General features: G+C 35.4%; 1 protein-coding gene across 1 annotated transcript in view; it reads left to right on the forward strand.

Annotated features, from left to right (window-relative positions):
* Positions 1-6: 6 nt before the first annotated feature.
* Positions 7-21491, forward strand: part of PPM1E (protein phosphatase, Mg2+/Mn2+ dependent 1E) — a 67390-nt gene continuing 45905 nt past the window's right edge. Inside the window, exon 1 of the mRNA XM_085301334.1 lies at positions 7-442. Coding sequence (XP_085157460.1) covers positions 81-442 — 362 coding nt within the window. The 5' untranslated portion in view covers positions 7-80. The remainder of the gene's footprint in view (positions 443-21491) is intronic.

The raw sequence follows: 21491 nt of genomic DNA on the forward strand, positions 1-21491 counted from the left end.
AGGCGGCTACCCGGCGGCGGGCGGGAGCTCTCTGCGGGCGCAGTGCTGATCCGCCGGCGGGCGGCCGGGAATGCGAAGCAATGGCCGCTGGCGGCTCGGGCAGTAACAGCGGCGGCGGCAGCGCGGAGGAGAAGAGCTACCGCCGCTTCCTCGAGCTTTTCTTGGGCGAGTTCCGCGGGCCCTTCGGGGTAGAGCCGGCGCCGGCTCCCCCGCCCGCCGCTGCCGACGCCGCGGCCCCCGCTGCCGAGGACCCCGGGGCAGAAGGAGAAGCGGGAACGGCCGGGGAGGCGGAGGAGGGCGACGCCGGGGACCCTCGGCCGCCCACCCCGCCGCCGCCGCCCCCACCGCTGCCGCCGCTGCCCCGGCCGCTCTCGGAGTACATCACGGAGGAGGAGGTGGAGGGCGAGTGCCTGGACCTCTGCCTGCAGCAGCTCTACAAGTAGTGAGTGCCGGGCGGAGAGGAGGTGGAGGGCAGGGCACGGGGCTGAGGGGGACCCCCGCCCCTTGCAGGGGGTCGAGGGCAGGGCATGGGGCTGAGGGGACCCCTCCTTGGTAGGGCGTGGGGCTGAGGAAGGACCCCCCCCACCACCACGAAGGCGGGAGGTCGAGGGCAAGGTGTGGGGCTGAGGCGAGGGCAGGGGGCCTGGGGAGGGAAAGGTCTCCGAGACAAGGAGCTGAAGACTTTAGTGGTGCTGAGCGGCTCAGGATCTTTTCTCCGTGTCCTGTTTCCCCCTCCCGCTGCGCCCGCCTGCCCCCCCCCCCCCCCCCGGGACGGGGAGCGAAGAGGGGAAGCGAATGGGCAGAGGGGAGCTGTGAGCATCCATCTGGAGAGCAGCTTGCTCGGGGAGGAACAGTGGTGGGGGAGATGTCTCACGCTCTRGTGCCAAAACAGGAGGGAGGCTTGGCTGGGGTTGATTGTATCGAGGCTTGAAATTGAAATGTGCCCCGCATGAGGATTTGTAAATGGGGAAACCTCTGCCAAGAAACAAAGAGGGGGAGAACGAGARGAAAGGAAAGAGAATCCCCCCCTCCCCAGGAAAAAAAAAAATCAAGAAAACTGCACTGTGCGTTTACTGATCAGGAGGGAAGAGGAGTAGGAAGCCTTAGGAGAAAGCTCTCCATGATCGCGGGGCTGTTCCTGCTGTCAGCCGGGGGAAGCCAGCTCTGGTGTGTTCTGTACAGAGGCAGTTTCCAGACCTGTGCTTTCTAAAAGGCTGGTGCATAAAGAGGAAACAGATGGGATCTATTCGCAGTGTGAAAAGTCTGTGGACTGAAACCTAAAGATCAGTTACCAGTGTTTTATACTGCGCTCAGCTTTGGCTTTGAAGGCTTGAAATAGACATGGTTGTTAGTGGCGTTTCTTTAGGAACCTTTTAAAACTGATGCCACAGGAGGAGACAAATGAACCTGTGAAAATATGCATGGCACACCGGGGAGCTTTCTGCCGTTGAACTGATAATTGTAAGGAGAGGTGTTACTCAGCCGCAAAAATAAATAAATAAAAGAATCAGGTTTTACAACTGCACGATCTGTTTCTATTCAATTCTAATCTACCCTCTGCGTTTGTGGATGACAGGGCAACACAATGATAGCTGTAAGGACAAAGCTCTCCCATTCACACATGCTCACCCTGCCACGTTTAGAAAGTCTTTCTCCTGAGCATAACAGCAAATTCAAAGAATGTGATAGGGAGCATAGTGACAAGTCCTTTACACATATTCGGATTTTTTGTCTGTTTTTAACGCACTTGTAAAAGCAAAAGTCAGATTAGTTTCAATAAAGTTTTAGACATAGAACAGATTATTTCGAAGCATTCTTTAAACTATATTAAACGATTTGGAGCTTGATTTTACTTCCCCCCCCCCCTCCAATGCTCCCATATTCCAGGACAGGCAGATTTAGACTTCCCGGTATCTGAGGCCCTTCTTCATGGATTAAATTAAATTACGCAAAGACATTTTGGGAGGATTTTGTGTGTATAGGGGTAGCTCTTTTCTGTGTGTTTTTTTTTCTTTCCCCCAGCCTTTTGTATAAATCTTTTGATGGCTACTGAGTGAAGTGTTTCCTTGCTTAGGTTCTCGTTAAATGAATTCTGATTTCCTTTGATAGACCCCTACATTATGAARCAAAAGGCAGAATCTACTTCAAAATTAAGGGAGGAGGAGATCRTACTGGAAGAAAATTCTTGCTTTCCAAAAGCCCTAAATATTTTGTTAATGTTTAAAAATGCATTTTCAAGTAGTAAATTAATCTTCTAACTGAAGATTCATTGGCATTAATTTATCTCATTAGTTAATATTTTTAGATGTTTCAAAAATTACATTTTTCAGTTAACGTCTTACAAGCTAAATTTAGTAACTTTTTGTACCATGAACTAAACTGAAATAACTTTTTCTTGAGAGATGATGRACTATAAGGTAAGGGCACATGTATAAACGTGTTCTACAGGTCTAAGTATTGTTTCTTTAGTGTTTATACTCCAGTCACCAAAGAAATTTAAAACTCATAATACTATAAAACTGATGAAAATAGAATGATTCCCTCTCTTTGTAGCTAAGGGTTCAATTTGCCATGAGACTCCAGAGATGAGAAACTTTATGCATGTAAGTATAGCTACTCTTGGGCCAAATAGTTATGATAGTGTTTTAAAAAAATGTGCATATGAAAACTCATGTGAAGAGGAATTCTTTATTGGTATATTGTTAGCAAGGAAGGGTATATTGTGAAGGCACATTTTCTGTAACTATGTTAATCAAATGACTGGTTTGCAGTATATGTTGTGAGCAGATAAAACTCATTACTGTGAAAATCCAGCAGCTGTTTTTCAGCTATTTTAAGCACACTGCTTTAGTTCTTTTTGAAGGAAGGAAGACTATCTCAGAAATGAATACATATTGCCAGTCATGAAAAAAAATAGTCTTTTGCCATTGTACGCATCACCATCAAGAGAGTTCCTATTTATGAAGCTTTTCTATTATTTTCCAAAAGACTCATATTCCCCTTTGAGATTTCCAGTTTCTAGTTTCCTTCTAGAGACAGCATGTGCTTGGAAAGTTAGATTAATGTGATTTTTTTGTATCTGTTTAAATGCCACAAAATGTGTACTGTATGTTTTCTCAATGAGCCACAACAGAATGAAACAGCTCAATAGAAGATGTGAGAAGGTRTGAAAGAACCTAAAAAGAATAACTTCTAAGCAACTGCATTGGAACAGTGCTGATAGATAATCACAAAATAAATATTCAAACTGTATCTTTGAAATTGTTTCTATATAGAAATAATTTAAATAAAGGACTTAATCTTGCATCAGATGAATATGAGATCCCATTGTTTTCTCCTACTGAGTCAGGAGTAGATCTCACTTCTGGCTTATTTTAGTCGTAGAAGTTACTTTATTTAACAAACTTATAGATAACAAACTGTTTCTCTTCCTACTAATACTTTTATTGAATTTAATGTATTTAAAAAGCTGGTTCTTGAGAAGACATTTGAAAACTAATCAACAAAGTTGTGTTTGTGAAGGGAGAGGAGGGCCAGATGGAGGATAGTAAAAGAGCACCAGATCGTCCTATATTCAATGAGGTGATTGACACGCTTTTACTTTTAATTTGGTGGTGAAAGATAGCACGTCTAAAGAATATTCTTTTTTTTAAAAAAATTAAAATCTCTAAACKCTAATTAGAGATTTTCATCTCCAATGAAAAATCCTAGTTTTGATTTTAAGATACAGGGCTGCTAAGAGGTGTRTGAGATGTGCCTTCACAGAAAAGTTAAATAGCAAATCCTTAGAAGACGGGTCCCTGGGAGGAACAAATTTATCTTGCTGTCATACTTTTTTTTCCAGTACAGAAATAATAAAGAAAAATCCARTTGGATATTGTTCTGCATGTGTCTTGTTTTTTTGCCTCCATCTCAAACTTTAATGGAAAAAAATATAGTCAGTGTCACTTGTAGATTTAGGTTTACTTTCAGTGCTTTTGGTGATACAAATTTTGCTTTTAAATATTTATTCAAAAATTTATAGTGAACTTAAAGTAGACCTTTCAGTCACAAGAYTTGTCTAAGATTGTATTAAAAATATCTAAATATTATGCCCCCTTCAAACCTTAACTAAGGTGCTGATGACCAAATTTTGAGGATTTCAGAAATCTTTCTCTAACTCAGAGTATGAAAAGAAAAAATTCATAAGCATGGCTCATTTAGATTTCTTTGCAAAACACTATGCAACGCTCCAGTATAATGGTAGACACCAAGTTTAGGATTGAAGAAATGCAAGACTTAATTTTTAAAATATCACTTTTTTTTYYTTYYTTTTTTTTTTAAGGTATTCTTATTTAGGTTTGAGTATTCCTCACYTTCTTTTTTTTTCTTTTTTCTTTTTTTTCCATAGCAAGACTGTAATATAGACTCAGCCTTTTAATACTGAACTCATGTAAAATGCAGGTGGTAAATTTAAAGTAACTTTTTTTCTTTCTTCCTCTCTCAACTTTCAGTTTTAATTTAAAATGGAAAAACTTTTTGTGGTAATCTTACGTCAGCATTAGTCTTTTTTTTTTTTTTTTTTAAGTAAGCTCTTCACTTGAAAATGCATGTTTTGCCTGCTGTCTCCATCACTTATGACTGAAGACACTAGCTTCTCCTTTTAAAAAGCAGATGTACATTTTTTTTCAACCTTCCTTCTTAATCATTGTTGTATGAAAGCTAGCATTGTCGTCACTGTCTGTAAAGTAAAGTTCATGCTCTAAATCATGTTGGCTTTCTACCATTATAAAATAGGATGTGATGTTTTACTTTTTTTTTAATGCGTATTATAATCTAGTCTGTTGATTGCAATCTGAAAACCTCTGTAGGAAATATAACAATGCTGTTTGTCTTCTCTATTTAGCACAATGGCTGTCAGAAAAAAAAAAGAAAAGAAAACCCATCTTTTTTAAGCTGGTACTTGTTTCATCTTCTTTTGTGTGGTTAAGGATTTTGAGAGAGACTATTAGATTCCCTCCTCCCATGTCCCCAGCTCTGTTGATCATTAGGTTCTACACTTTTAGCATAGCTATTTCCTTAGACCCCCCTCCAAGATCAAGAATCTTTTTCTGAGGGTAGTTTTTGAGCTGGTGGCTGCAAGGCGTGTGCTAGATGTGTGTGGTAAGGTGTAGAATTATGTGTAAGTGATTGGCTGTTCCTATTATCCTCAGATTCAAGGGATTTTGGTCCTAGAACCCCGATGCTTTTGTGGCTCAGGGAGATTTTGTGGAGAAATTCCAAAATAATATGGAGAAAATAAAGAGATCTTTTGTATTGTTATTAATACTTTCTTACTCTTTTAAATAAGCTACTATTATCTAYTATGGCATTAGGCTCATAAATTGCATGGTGGTAGTGTAGTATTCAGAGATGGGCGTGTTTCATAAACTTTAGACTAGAAATCATTAGACTAGAAATCATTATAATCTACAAATACTGGCATTTGGTGATGATCATTTTCAAAACCTGACTACTGGTTTAAACAGATTCTTTAAGTTGCTTTCAAGACATCTTCAGTTCATGCTCCCRCTCATTTAAAAATATTGAATCAAATCAGATATTTTGATACTCCTTTAAAAAAGGATTATTGTCTAAAATGAGCTATTGAAATTCTAGATTTACATTTTGTAATGGTTATTATAGTAGTGACATTTCAAACTTAATACCAATTTATGATTAACATGAGTTTTTGAGGTGCCATGGTAACTATACTTAAAAGTCACTTTGTGTTGCTTTAAAAAAACCTCAGTAAACACCTTATGGAAATACAAGCTTCTCAGTGAAATTTTCTATTGGTGCAGCAAAGAGAAATAAGTTAATTAGATGCTTTTCCACATAGATTTTTTTCTTGTCCAAGAGTAATTTGCATAGATCCTATTACTCCTAGTGAAGTTGTTGGCCTTTGCACACATGGGTATTGATTGATTAGACCTGCCTTCTTCTGCCTTTTTGTTTGTTTGTTTGTTTGTTTTTTGGACCTTATGACCCATTGTTGAAAGTAGTTTGGATTATCAAGAGGCAATCTATACATGATTGTGTATAATCAATTTGATGTGTAATTTGTTACTTCTCACTTATAAAACACCTCAAAACCTTTCACCAACCAATATCTTACCAGCTATACAGACTCTTGACTATCTTTTGGATGTGATGAGGCCACATTAGATTTCATTCCTCTACAGAGATTGCTTAATAAGTTTTGAAAGTTTAGCCTTTTGTCCATGTCAAAGCCCAGATAACTGCATTCTAGTTATATTCTTCCTATGCAAACTGTGCCTGGAGTTACACTTTGATACACTGCACTTTTTCACACAAACACATTTGGAATGTTTCTCTGTGTTGTCAAAAACAAATTTCAAATATATATTCTACTTATTTGTGGTGCTTTTCATAGAAGATTTAAAGACATTTGCTTTGCACTGTATTAATAGATGTTTTATTGTCCTGACTGACAGTTCTATCACTGGAGTATTATTTTATTTCTTACATGATTACTGGGCATGTAAACAGATGAGGAGAATGCAATTTATTCCTATATTTAAYGTCACTATGAAATGATCATTGGCTGTTCTGTATCTTCTATTTATTTTGTCTGCATGCTGGTCTTCTCTTGTGAAGAAWTTTCACTGTCTAGGGAAGATATGTGAAAAATGAGATGAAATGGAATTAGGACTTTAAAACATCAGATGTTCTTTGAACCACACTCTAAGTCTGTCTTATGCAATGCAATCATGATTATGTAATGCAGATGGATATAAAAATACATGTGTCTTGGACAATATGTGTCCATGACATGTTATAACCTATGATATGCTACTGAACTATAAATGGTCATTTTTACATAACATTGTACCCTATTTCTGGTTTAGCTGAAATCAACCACTAAATAAATATTTATTTTTTTTTGATTATAACACTTAGCAATTATACAAAATGAATGCAGATTGTAGGCTTGTTTTCCAGAAACATTTCCGCTACACTTGTACTTTATTAGGAAGAAGAAACATCACCCACTTCTAAAAAGGCATTTCATAAAGAAGTAATCATCAGTCATAAACTAGAACTGCAAGGGAAATAGTTGCCCTTGGGTACTTCAATAATTAATACTGAAGTTAAATGAGTGAGCTAGATTGCAGGATTACTTCAGTTTATGTTTATATTGGATGGAAAACAGCTGAAGGCAACTAGTGATTGAGTAACTGAACCAATGTTTTAAGCTCTGCTACTTCTCATCAGTTCTGATCCCTGCATGCAATCAGTGGAAAAGTTTATTTCTTGTGGTAGAGTAGGATTRAGAAGTTGACTGCTAAATTCTGATCATGGTAAAAGTGTACTTGATTTCAGAGAGCCATAACGAACTGGAAAACACTTGCATTTTTTTGTAGCTGTAATCATAATAAAAAGTGTTCTATGAATTGGATAAAATTATGGGCAGCTGCTTAAAACTCACTTTCTTAGATAATATTATTTTGAAGATATTTTTTCTGGCCTTTTATGATCCAGTAAAGTCTGTTAAGTTGTATTTCATATTTTTCGCAAGGTTAGTTTCTTTTAGTATAAATTTACAATACAGAATTTGACTACCTTCTTGCATTTGTAAAAGTTATTTTTTTTATAAGCTCTGTACTTCCATCATGACTAAAAATAGAAGCAGCCTATAAACACAGGGCTTGGCATTTTAACTCCTTGGCACTGTCTCTAGGGCTGTTCCTTTCACCTCAGGCTATGACCTTCTTGTTGAAGTTCAAAGTTTTGAAATGAGTGTGGTAAGCTATTATTCATTAGTGTTATGAACAATGTACTCTATACATTACATTAATTAGCTTCTGGAATGATTATTTTCCTTTCAATCTTAACTTGAAATTGTAGATGGCAAAAAAGCCTCCACCCTCTATTTTAGAAACTACCAAATAGCTATCTAACATAAATAGAATCTAACAAATAATTACATTTTTTCCTTTTCTAGTTTGCGACAGAGAAAATGCTAGGTAACTAAAATTATTTTTTTTCAAATGTACCAGCTTTGCATGCAATGAGCTTTTGCTACATTAACCATTGTTTGATATCGAAGAGCTGCAGTTCTTACCAGATGTTTAATTAGATGATAATGGTGATAAGACTCGTAATACTAATTACTTTTTTAAAAGAAAATATTTTGTGTATTAGTTTGCAATAATCAGGGAAACCTTGTTCAGTTCCTATTGAAATCTATGGGCTCAGTTGAAGATAATGGCATAATATCTTGAATTCCTATCTACATTAAAAAGTAGGAGTTTATATCTTGCRTTATATATGTAGGTAAGTGTGTATGATTAGTGTGTTAAATATTTTTAAACAAAAGCCTTTATCAACTTTTATTATAAGTAGTGTCATTGTGTTTAAAAGATCTAATCATTATGGTTGAGGTATGAATCTGATTGAATGCAGGTATTCATATATGAAGGCTCTTATCTCAAAGTGTTTACTCTATCAGCTCTTACTACCGCTTTCTTCTTGAAAACTGCAGAAAATCTTATGTGTTAGGCAATGAGAAGTCAGAAGCTCTATATTTCTAGAGATTATCAGAAACACACTGTTGTTCAGTGAATGAGCATGCTTTGTGCTTTTAGAACCCTGGTGCTCTAAGTTGTTCTTAGTTCTGCTTTTTCACGGCAATCTATTCCATAGAGAATAAAAGATGTATCTATTATCAGATGAATTTAAATCCTCTTCTTGCTGAAACCCCCAAAATGTTTGTTAAAACAGATTTTAAAAGAAAGTGGATTGGCCCTATCCTCAACATTCAAATGTGAATTTTTAGTGAAGATCCCCCTAAAAGAAATGAGCACTGATATAAATGCTGAGCTGCATTAGTAAGGTTAGTTCATGTTAACTTCCAATRAGTATTTATTACAGTAGTTAATGTGATAAAGATCATTTTTACAGAACATCTGTTTTAAAATTTTGACAAATAGAAGCAATGACAAAAAGTTGCTTGTGCGTGTGATTCTTCAAATGGCAAGCAATACTAACTAATGGTAGTTTTAATGTGCCCCCAAAGTCCTGAGGTATACTGAAGCCTTAGAAAAGCTGAGAAAAAGTGAGACCTATACATCTTATAGGTCACAAGAGAGAAGGAACAGCCTTCTACACTCCCCTGACAAAATACTTAAAATAGTGAGCTCTGTTCTCTTGCCTTTAACCTCTTACCTCAATGGTAGGAAGCATATAAAGTCCATGAAAAGAATCCTCTTCCATTTAAACAGAGGGTTAGACTTATCRATACATAGCACTGCTGCAATTCCCATTGAAAAGAGTAGAGAAAAGAATACACAATTTACAAGAGATTCTGGCTCTGGATATGTACTTTGGAATTTTTGGTTGGAGAGGAGAACTTAGCCTATTTTAAGTAATCTGATCCTCTTCCCCAGTGCATTGTTCATTTGAGAATGAATTTTAAGTGGTTTAAATTTTCCTCATTGGTGTTAACCTTTTTCGTTTTGACTGATTATGAATGACCCAAATGATCATATAGAATATTTAAAATCTTGCTAATTACATTGTACACTAATTTTAGAATAACATTTTTGGATGTTAGATACTTTTGATGTTAGCACCTCACAAAACAGAGTTGGTGCAATTCACATCCACTTTGTCTTTATAAGTGATGATATTTATAACATGCAATAYAATCCTTTTTTAAAAACATGAAGTAAACAACAGTTGTAAATCTAGTTGCGGGGATTCAAGAAAATATATTCTACAAAACTACCAAATACCCTAAAATATGTGCCCCCTTCCTCCCCTCAATCTTCCAAACTCTCCCTATGTCTTGGGCAAGATGAAGTRTGTCAACAAAAGGAACAAGAATAGGCATTTTAAACTTAAAAAACACCTCTTATGTTGATCCTAAGTAAATTTGCATCCTAAATTTTCAACTGAAAAATTAATACAGAAGGCARTGCAATTTAAAGATTTTGATTATATTTGTTTGTGCGTGTTTTTGTATTTTCATTAGTGTAGGTTTATATTAAAAAGCATTTATTAAAAATATAAAATATATACTTCAAACTGAGTTTTGCATTAGTACATTGAAAACTCTTCAGATTAATTTATTATCCTCTGAAAACTGATGAAGTAATATTATTGCTTGACAGAACTAAATAAAGATAAAGGTTGTCACAGCTCAAGAAATATTGTAATAAGATAGGTTTGTGTGTGTGAGTATATATATTTTACTTTCACTTGTCTTTTATTTAAGTTGTCTTAAACACCAACATTTGACCAGTTTCTTTATGTACTCAAACAACCTAGCCAAACAAAAATTCAGAATAAGAAGGGAGGGAAATGTAGTCTCACAGTCTCATTGTTTTTATTACGAAATGGAACAAAATATTAAATTGAAGTAGTTTTGTGGGGGAGGGTTATTTTCTGTTTTTAATTGTGCAAAAATTACCACCTGAAATAGATTAAAAACACCTGTTGAGGAAGTGCAGAAAGAAAAAGGAAAGCATTTTGAGGAAGTCTGCTTTATATTTGTAAAAATATGAAAAAGAGCCGATCAGGTGGTATATAATAATAAAGCAGAAAGAGGAAGAAAGAATGAAATAATATCACTACCTGAAATGGCCACCCATGTTTGCTCCATTCATCTCTTGGAGAATGTTTGTCAGTCTGTGAACTGGTCATACACAGTGGACAAACTCATGGAATTTCTTTTTAACCCTGTTTTGTTGTGTCCGATTTCAATAACTTGTTATGCACTGGAGTATTTATATTTGCTTTCATTTGTTGTAAGATATTAAGGCTTTGCTATCACTTTGAAACTTTTAGGTTTTGAATGATCTGGTACTTTCTTACCTTCTGGTTTTCCTGTATGTTTGCTATTAATACCCTGTTACTACTTGCAGGCATTTTTCAATGATTTTTTTTTTTTTAATCTTTCACTCGGTTGTGAAAGTGTGAGTGACCACAAGTCACTCTTGTTGTCCCCTAGTGTATTTTATAATGTGATGTTGTGGATTTTTGGAAAGATAGGAATCTGAAAAGTTTATTAATACTTGTAGAAATAAGGATTCAGAGAATTTGCTACGATGAAAGATTGTTGTAGGATTCTTCTTGTGAAGATAATCAAGAAAAGTGAACACAAATGAATGACATTTTTATTAGAAGCAATACCATAGAATTTCATCTAGTTAAAATGTTTTTCTAGACTCCTGGAATATGTGTAACAGGAATTTGTATTTTGTTTTATGGTTATTAATTTTCGATGACAAAACAATGCTGTCCATTGAAGCAGTAAGGAGTACAAGTTGCTAGTCTCACTTACACTTGCAAGTGACATTGTAATGAAAATTATTACAATGAGGTGTTTAAAATAGCTACCCCTGCAGTTAATGCAAGTGGCAACAACAAACCTGGAAGTTTAATTGTAGCAACAGCATGATGTAATTATCTTTGCATTTCACAGCTGAATTTTCCTCACGGATGTGCACAAAAAAACCAATTAATTATAAAATTGACTTGGCATTTTACATCACTTGGCATTTTACATCTTTATACTATTGAAAATGCATTTAACAAAGTATAAGCCATCCAAAAATGAGGGAAAAAAAAGCCAATATAGGCAATGAATAGGCAGCTTAATTCAGCATTCTCTGCACACTGAGAGCTTCTAAGTTTAGCCAAATGAAGTTAGGTTAAATGAAAAGACATAGGATCTGGCCCTCAAAAAATTCGTACTTTAAAATTCGCACATTTTGTAGTTCCATAAACTCTTCTATTTCAGAAGTGTATTAATTAATCTATTTTTTTGCTCCTTTTGGAGAAAAATTTGTTTTACTTTTCTTACATATTTATCCTTCCTTATTCATAGGAAAAACAGAGCAGGAGTTCAGAAGAAATGTATAATTAAATGAAAAGCAAGGCTGTCTTAATTTAAGAATAAATATTAAGCCCCAAATTCCTTTCCACGTCTCAACATCCATTTCCCTTCTTCAGCTTTCCTCATTTTCTGTCTTCTCCTTCCCCCAGTCAAGAAGTTTTGTTGTCCTCTAAATAAGAACATCATGCATCTGCAGGTTATGAGTTAGACTCTGGTCTTCATTCATAAAATAGATACAAAGTCCATTACTGCCTTATGTAAGTGAAGTTACCAAGTACTGAAGAAATAGAGGAAAGTGGTAAAACTTGATTCCGGACAAGACAGAAACTGGGATGATTTTGAATAGCAAGCTGTGACTGGTAATCTCCAAACAGTGAAAAGCTGAGTGGTAGAGTTTAACATAATGAACGTTTTGGCTAGTGACTGAAAAATTGGTTAAGAATTTAGGAATAGTGAAGTAATTTCTCCCCTGTAATAGATGATTTTCACAAAGGACTTCTATAAGAAAAGTAATTTGCAGGAATAAAATGCAAATTTTAACTGTACTATGGGAATATGTAATCTTTACAGAAACAGAAATTTTCTCATTTGGATGACTCATAATTTGGTAGATTCCTTTTCAATAGCATAAAGATGTAAAATACCAAATCAATTTTATGTTGCTTATTTTTGCATTTGAGGAAGAAACACCTAAGTTATGAAATACAAAGGCAATTATATTGTACTACTGCTACAAATAAAAATCCAGAATTAGTTGTTTTGTTTGACTTGTGCTTTTTGTGCCATTTAAAAATTTTTACTTTGTAAGCAAGAAGTCTGGAAGCTTCCTTCAAAAAGAATAATCTGAAAATTTAAAGTAATTGATTATTACCAGTGGGACCTTGAAGCAGAACATCAAATACTATGAAACTTCCTACAAAATCATGCAAGTTGGCATCAAGGGATGAAATTGTGCCATTTAAAATCAAAATTTCCAGTGCTTCCTTTGGGCGAGAACATTGGCATCTGTACATACTCTTTTTTTTTTTTTTTTTTTTTTTTTCTTTTTCCCTCTCAAGAAAAAGTTAGGGGAGATGATCTGCAATTAGTGACACAGTCTGTCTGTGTTGCTGTATCTTCTAGGACATTACAGAGACTGTGAAGTGAAACCTGGACTTATTTCAGATAAACATAACATAACAAAAACTTGCRGTATGATGTCTTTTGAAAGATTAAATATCTAGCTGAGAAAGAGATTGTCTGCATTTCAGCACTGGTAGTTACACTATAAATACTTAATCATTTGTCCTTCAGATTTTTTTTATGAGTAAACAGATGGGGTCTTCTAGGCTGCTCTGGGGAGATGTTTCTCCATCTATGATATCCAAATTCTGTCCTTTAAGCATTTACATTGAAATCAGTTCATCCTCTGTTTCAGGAGTTTATCCATGCCTAAGTAAAGTACTTCTTATGTCTCAGACCCTGATAAACAGATTTTTGAGTTGATAGAATGTAAAGTGGAGGAAATCTAAGTGGACTGTTTTCCAGATAAACATAGAGGTCACTGATTAATACTTTCAGAATAAGGAGACAGAGTGAAAAAAATAAATAGACATGCATTGTGTCAAATGAAAATAAATAAAAAAACCTGAGAATGATTAGATCATCTGAAACATCAGGTCAGCTAAAATGTGGTGAAAAGAAGTTACTAGCATGCTTAATTCTTTAGTCAGTTACCTGCTAACTTCATACTTAATGGACTGTGGTTAAACATCTAAGTAAAATACTGATTGAATCTAATAACCTAATCAGCTCTATTTAAATTCTAGACAGCTAAAATCAATGAAACTAAAGACTGGTGCTTCTTCTCCCTTTCCAAAGTGAAAYACTTTCTCCTCTTCTTAGTTTTTCAATGCAATGTTTTGTGAACTTTATTCTGCTATTTATTCAATAATATAATTGCCAGAAGTAGCTGTAGTATTAGCATTATTACTATGGTATTACAGAATTGTATTTTTTTTAATCTGTGTTGAATGTTTCTTCCATGACAAAGAATCTCTYGCAAGATAGATAGATGCTTCAAATGCTTCTGTTCAACTACTTTTTCTGTACTCCAAGCAGGTATAAATGCTTTTATACTTCTAGGGGCTCTTTGAAAGGATARATCTATCATTCTCTATCAGTTCTTCCTTATGTTATTTTACTGATCTATAAATGGGAAACAAGAATTTATTATTCTGTCTAAGAAGTCTCATAAAAGGCAGAAGGACAGTGATGTAGCCAGTTGCCCAAGAAACTAATGTTAATGAACTTTGACTGCTGCTTGTTAGAGATTGGGAGGCGGATGCGATATTTAGTTTTGAAGGTCAAAGACTGAGTAATCTACTAATTCCAGACCACAAAATGTATAAATTTGGAGGAAATCAATAATTAGTAGATTTATCATCATCTTTCTCCTATGTGAGAGATTTGGTACTCTAGCTACATTTCACTGAATTTGTTTAACTGGATAAAATCTAGTACTCTAGTTACTTTACTAAATTTAAATGTGGAGTGATATTAAAATATTAATATTAAAATAAAGAACTTGTTGATTTATTAAATGTATCTGTAACTACCCAAATTCCATGTTCCAGTCTGTGTGCTTGGATAGCATGTAAAAGAAAGCTTTTTGCAAATCTTCTTTTGCTCCACAGATTCGTGTGTTCTTTCCTTTCTCCTTAATCCAAACAGAGAACTTGATTTTCACATGTCTGTTGTGTGAATGCCATTGATTGTATGAGGATGATGATGACGCCCCTCTATGTATTTGTGTGGAAAAGTTAATTATTAATTAATTGTAATTTTAATCAGAGAACAACAAAAAAACCCACATAAAACAATATTTTTTTAAAACAGCAGTGGTAGTTCGATATATGGCTGTTTATTGTAACTTTTATTATTGTTTTCCATGCATAGTTATAAAACAGTTACAGTACCATCSCCCAAAACACTGGAGAATACTACTGCTGGTAGGAGTAGAAAATACAAGCAGCTAGTCTCAGTGCAAGGTTAAGTGATGTGATAAAGAAATTTTAGTGATGAGCCTAGAACTGCTACTCTTTAACACTGTGGAGGAACAGCAAACCTGGAGAGTTTCAGAAAAATACCACCATTGGCAAAGCAAATTTGAAGTGTTATGCCTGATACCATGCTTGGAAATTCATTTCAGATTATTTTACCTCTGCAAACTACTGGCCAAGCCATGGTWTTTAGTAGTCCAATAAAAAGACATAAGACACGCAAGTACACAAGCCAATTTATGCCTAAACCAGACTTTACCTAAATCCAAGAAAGTAAACAAGCTTGCTCATGCTCACAAGATTAAAATTAGTTTCTTTACTTGGTTTAAATAACAAATACTTTTAAGCGGATGAAAGTTTAGAATCAGTAAATTGATACTTTGGTGTATGTGTGTGTCTATAGGTCTACGTGTGTGTGTGTGTGTGTGTGTGTGTATATATATATGTATATATAAATTCTTGTGCTAATTTATTATGTTCAGAATTATGCAAGGCGGAAAATTCTGTAAGAATAAAATCTTCCTCTAGGCCATGTTTCAGAGAGTGTCATATGAACATAAATAAAACTTACATGCTTTCAGGTGATTTGTATCACTGGAGTATCAAATAGAGAGTAAAGAGTCAGAGATATTTTCTCAGTCTTCACTGCAAGTGAATGGAGTTAAGCCTTAAGATATTCAGGAAGTAGACTTCTCTTCAAGAAGGTGTATGATGCACCTTAGTGAATGCCTATTTAGATTAAAAAATATATATATATATATATGTTTTTATGTGGGTGTTTGTATTTATATATCTCTATGTATACACACAGTGTGTATATATATAGTTACATAGTGATAATACATAGCACATTCAGTCAAGCGCTGATTTGAGTACCTGTGACTAACCCTATACCATGTTTTTGCCAGGTCTGGCTGTGCTCTTAAACTTTGCCAAATTTATTCATGTGACAACACACAGAGCTGACCGTTTTTGTGAGAAACATCTAACATGAAGCAACAAATCTAGATGATATCTAATTCTAAATAACCAGACTGAATATAAATTCTTCCTATCAATTATCTCTCTATTTGTATGAATGTTTAATTCAAGCCCTATTGATTACAATTGACTTTCATTAGCTCAAGGCAAATTATTCTCAAGATACTGCAGTAGCAGTTACTTGTGTTCTGTTAGTGAGCTTTACAATCAGGTTAAGCTAAAATTCAGAAATGTAGCAGGAGGACTGTATCCCAATATCTTAATGTGACTGTTTAGCAAGGGAATTACTTCTTGAAGGGAAACTAGAAGCACTGAGGGGGTGGATGCAGACAGATATGACAAGATTCTAAGAACCTGGGAATCCTGACTGCGTAGGCCTTCAGAGACCACCCACTGAGCTTGGCAGGTAATAATCTAGGAAATTATTGTACGCTTACTCTAAATGAAGCTGTTGAGATGTTTGATCTACATTCTTCATTAGATGTACAGTAATCTTTTTGCTGCTAGAGTTCTGTAATTTTACCAAATGATGTTGAAGATGAATTTCAGAACGGAATGTGTGATGAGGCAGCACCCAGTTAAGTGGGTACAAGTATGACTGATTTTTACAGAAGCTAGCATCATGGTGTTCATACAGGCAAATTCAGTCAACTTTTACTGAATGATACTGGAAAGTATCCTCATGCTCTGCTTGTGTCTGCATGGTTGTGCTGTAAAAATCTGTTGTGCAGGAGAATCATTGTGACTGAAGATCTCATGCTCCTAAATGAATTTAGAGAAAATTTAACACACACGCACACACACACAGAGCCAAAATTAATGTTTCTATAGAAACTTATTTCAAATGACTAGCTGTAAGCATATGACAGAAATTACTGCTTGACCATATGCATTTAAAATAAAAAGTATTTGCATTGTACTACATAACCTCATTCCTTTGTTATAAAGCCACCAGACAGATTTTCGTCTTAATGCTAACCAGATTAAGCATTCTAGCTAGATTGCTCTATGCTATTACAACAACATTCTGTCTTTTCTCCCCCACCCCATGCCTGATCAGTTCTTTTGGATCTAGAATATAAAGTATTATGCGTATAATTAAGGAAAGGAATGGAATAYGCTTGTTGGTGGCAAGGCTTTTGAAGCTCAGCTTTGAGTGGGCAAGTGGCAGTATATGCAACGAGGCTCGTAGCGTTGTAATAGAATTCCTGTCAGACTGTGGCTCTGATAGTACTTATCAAAGACTACGTGCTASTTATCTGTCTTTGGCAGAGGACTCTAACTCCATTTAACTGTCAGTGCATCTATAATCCTTCCAAGTCTGGAACTATTGATAGAGTGCCAGCTATCTTGGACTATGTATTGTTAGAAAAAAGTAAGGTCTATAAGGACTATGATAGAAATATCAAACAATGCAATTGTAATTGTTTAATCAAAAAAATCCAAAGTTTTAATATGGCATAATATAAACCCAGATTACTTTATTTATTTATTTATTTATTTATTGCAGCATGAATCATTTCAGACCAATTGTACTGGAGATAAGATAAAAAGTCAGAGACTTTGGGAATTACAACTACCTACCTACCTACCTACCTACCTACAGGTAGATATCACTGACAAAAAAGCTAGCTTTATGTTTGGTTATTCTTGCCTGATGAAAATCTTAATATACACACTGTTGAAATGTTATGATCTGCTAGTTTCTTTATGGTATTATGAAAATGGTATTAAAATATATTGGAGATGAGGCAATGTTACAGCATTCAGCAATGAAAATATCAAATGGAGCAAAGCAACCTAATGGTAAATAGTGTCATCAGCAAGTAGGCTATTTTAGTTATAACTCCCTATAAATGAACATCTGTCTGCTTCCTATTTTATAAAACATATATACACATGCATACACATGCTCTGTAAATATATTTTAATTTAGGGATAATAGAGAGACAATTTCTCTTAAAATTGAAGTCCTATATTTATGCTTGGAACAATATCTACCCATTACAAGACCATTTTTTCCTTGTGACATCTTCACAGTGAAAATAATGCTAGTGGAGGAAGGGGGTTAGTTCAGAGTTCTGTTCTCCACCCTCACTCCTCCTATCATTGCTTGTCTGTAATTGCATGCTGCTAGCAATTTTGATGGTGATTTGTGTGGTAGTGACAGTTGCATATGAAGCACTGGACCAGTAACACTAATTCATGTCATCTCAGCTCTTTGCTGAATTAGTAGATGGTAATTGCTTTCAGCTGTCATGATACAGGTAAATAATTCTTCCCTACCCAAAGCAGAAAGGACCTCTTGAAATTCTTCTCCCATAAGAAAGCCCTTGGACTAATAGGTCCTACAAGCCTACAGCATTCTTCTTTTCCTGCTCAACTCAAGGGTAATAGAAGTTAAATCTAGTAAAGTAAATGTCAATTACTGGAGTTCATTCATCATGCCAAGTTAATGAGGCATCATAAATATATTTTGGAATGTGTGAAATCCATTTTTGGGTAATTGCTGCAATTTGAAAAAGATGCAGTATCTTCTTGATTCACTTGCCTTTGAGTCAGAAGCTAGCTGAGTTGGTCACCGTTGATTCAGATTTTTTCAACTTACAATGGTGCAAATAGATTCTTTTTCAAAATTCTCCAGAAAAGAAAAATCATGCCCTTTTCTGTACCTTTTCTTATTCTAGTGTTTGTATGCATGTGTATTAGGTAAGAGGTGTGCAGAAGGAAATTGAGACCAAGACCCAAATCAGATGCAGTATTCAAGTTGCATGCATATTCAGGGTTTATAAAATAGCATAACAGAGATTCAGTTTCTAATAATTGCTACCATTCTGTTTGCTTTCCTTTGCCTTACTGAAGAGTAAGCTGACATTTTAATAGAGCTATTTATTATGGCTTACAAGATGTTGCTCCTGAGAGGTACAGTCAGTTCAGAGCCTATTGTTTTGTATCTGAAGTTAGGATGGGTATTTTCTCCCCATGTGCATTCTCTTTATTTATCTACATATAATTTCTTTACTACTTTGTCACCATCAACCAATACCATGGCATCCTTGCAACTAACATTAGTCTATCCTAAATAAATATTATATTAAGATGTATCATTTAAAAGAAGGTACATACAGCACTGCTTAACTTTGAAATAATGAGATAACATTCAGATGCTTAACAAATCAAAACAGTGAAAATATATTGCTTGTGTGTTAAGTATAGGAGAATGCCTATGAATTTTAAACAACTGGCCTCAATTATTCTTCCTGCAGTGGTGCTTTCATTCAGATAAGCCTAAAGCAAAGCACTTGGCCTAAAGATGTTTCTGTACTGTGGTCTCTCCATGGAAACAGTCTTAAACTGTAGAAAAGAATTCAGTTTTAAAAAGGCTGAATCTCCTTTCAGGTTTACTCCTAAAATAACTTTTAGCATATTTAGCTCTGTCTCACATGTGATAGTTGCAAGTTAACCAGGCAAAGGCTGAAAGATACGTTTAGAATTATCTTACGGAGAAAGTTAGGGACATTGTTATGACTGCAGCATATATAACACTTCAGCAGCTAGTCTTGTCCTAAAGAATGACTTATTAATTCACCATTGAATTTTAAAGTTACGGCCCTCTGGGAATGCTGTGCATTATGGGCTTTATTGAACTAGAATTACGAAATCCTGCCTCTATGTAACTGTTTTCAAGATGTAGAAATTACAATTAAGATTTACTTCTCAAACTCTTGTGGCAGTTGCTAGTCTGGTTGATGTGAACATGCCTATTTTCATTTCCATGTTCTCTCTGCAATCCAACTTTTTTAGCCTTTCTTTCATGTGCTTCCTAATTTCCCTCCCTTTTTTCACTGCTTTGGCATGCAACTGCAATGGATTACTAATCCATTGTGAAATGGTTTAACTCCACAGTTCACTCACATGTCCTGGTCCCTTGTTTAATCACATTATGTATGTGTAAACTGACTGTTGGGTTTTCTTTTGGAGTAAACTGCCTAATTCTTACCAAGATGAGATCTGTGTTGTAATGGTAAATCTCTTCAGGAATTACACATTTCAGATGATACAAGCAAGACTATACCTGATTTGTTTCCATCTGCTCTGGACAGATCTCTGATACCATTGCAGCAGACCTAGTTTTGAAATCTTAGTACATTCTCATTTCAAACCCTAGGTTAGGCAACGTATGGGCCTGGCAATGTCACGCTGTAAAAATACAACTCTTAAAGTCTCTGATACAGTCCAGGTATTCATTACTACACTTCGAATTACAGAAGTCTTGAAAAATTGTCTTAGATTTACATAAAGATCAGAGAGCAACCAGACCATGTGCTAGATGGAGATAGTACAGTCTGCTCTAGACAGCATAGATCTGAGTAGTGTGGAGGACAGGTCATTTGAATTATATGTGCAAGGAAACAAGTTATTCTCTGGGAAACAAAACTTCAGGTATGTAGATATCACCTAGTTCGAAAAACAAAAACATTTTTTCCAAAATGTAGGAAAGAATCACCATTTTGTTTTAGCCATAACTAGCTTGACCATCAAGCCCAGTAGATAGTTTCAGTAGCTTTATGGAAAATATATAATGCTCTATTATAATAAAAAAATAAATAAATTGACATTRTAAGTTTTCTTGTAACTAAATACTGGTTCATTTCACATCATTTTGTTATTTGTAGTTCTCATATAGTAAATTTTCCTTGAAAGAAGATCATGTATAAGAAAACAAGCCCAGTTATTCTGACCATATGACAGATACTTGTCAAATATGACAGCTTGATCCAACAGGCATAAGAAATCTTTCCTGCTTTAGTGATTTTTAGGTAGTGATTGTTACTGTGAAAAACTAGATGCTTTGCTGGCACGATAATGTTAGACAAAAGGCCCACAATTCACAGGGCTGGGAGCTGGGGCTAAGACATAAGTCAAGACTTTCCTGAATGAATGCCAAATCCTTTGTGAACAGTATGAAATGCTTCTAGTGAAAGGACAAAATTATGTTGATTCCTTATCACTTACAGGAATAGCAAATACTATACATTTGCTCCAGTCATGTTGCTATGACCTGACCTCCTTTGGGTAAATTATGATCTCCTTTTGGAATTAAAAGTACTTTTATCTTAATTTTTCAAGGCTTTACCTTAACTCCGAGTCTTTTAGTTCCCTCTCTGTTTATGACTTGTTTGCCATCTTCTTGGTCTGATGTTTTCTTCAGCAGCACTTCGTGTTTCAGGCCCTCTGTGCCCATAGTATTTTCTCTTATCTTGAATGATGCACTGTTTTTCTCTTGCCCTTCAACTCTTTCTTCAAAATTAACATTTCCATCAGTCTTCTAATGCTGACTCATTCTTCCTCTCTTGACCGACTTGTTCCTACAAACTGTAATATGTGAACCTATGAAAATAATTTACTTGATAATGAGAATGATCAAAAAATATATGGATAAATAATCTTATGAATTCCTTGCTGTTCTGTGTTGGTTTAGTTTTTCTTCCTATGTAGCTTACAGGTTCTCTATTTTTGTCTGCATGATAGCAGATATCCAACTGTGGGTTTATAGAACTGTGGCAGCCACTGAATTTTGGTGT

The sequence above is a fragment of the Rhea americana genome, unplaced genomic scaffold, assembly GCF_003343005.1.
Source record: "Rhea americana isolate MKP2758 unplaced genomic scaffold, rheAme1 scaffold_175, whole genome shotgun sequence".
NCBI lineage: Eukaryota > Metazoa > Chordata > Aves > Rheiformes > Rheidae > Rhea > Rhea americana.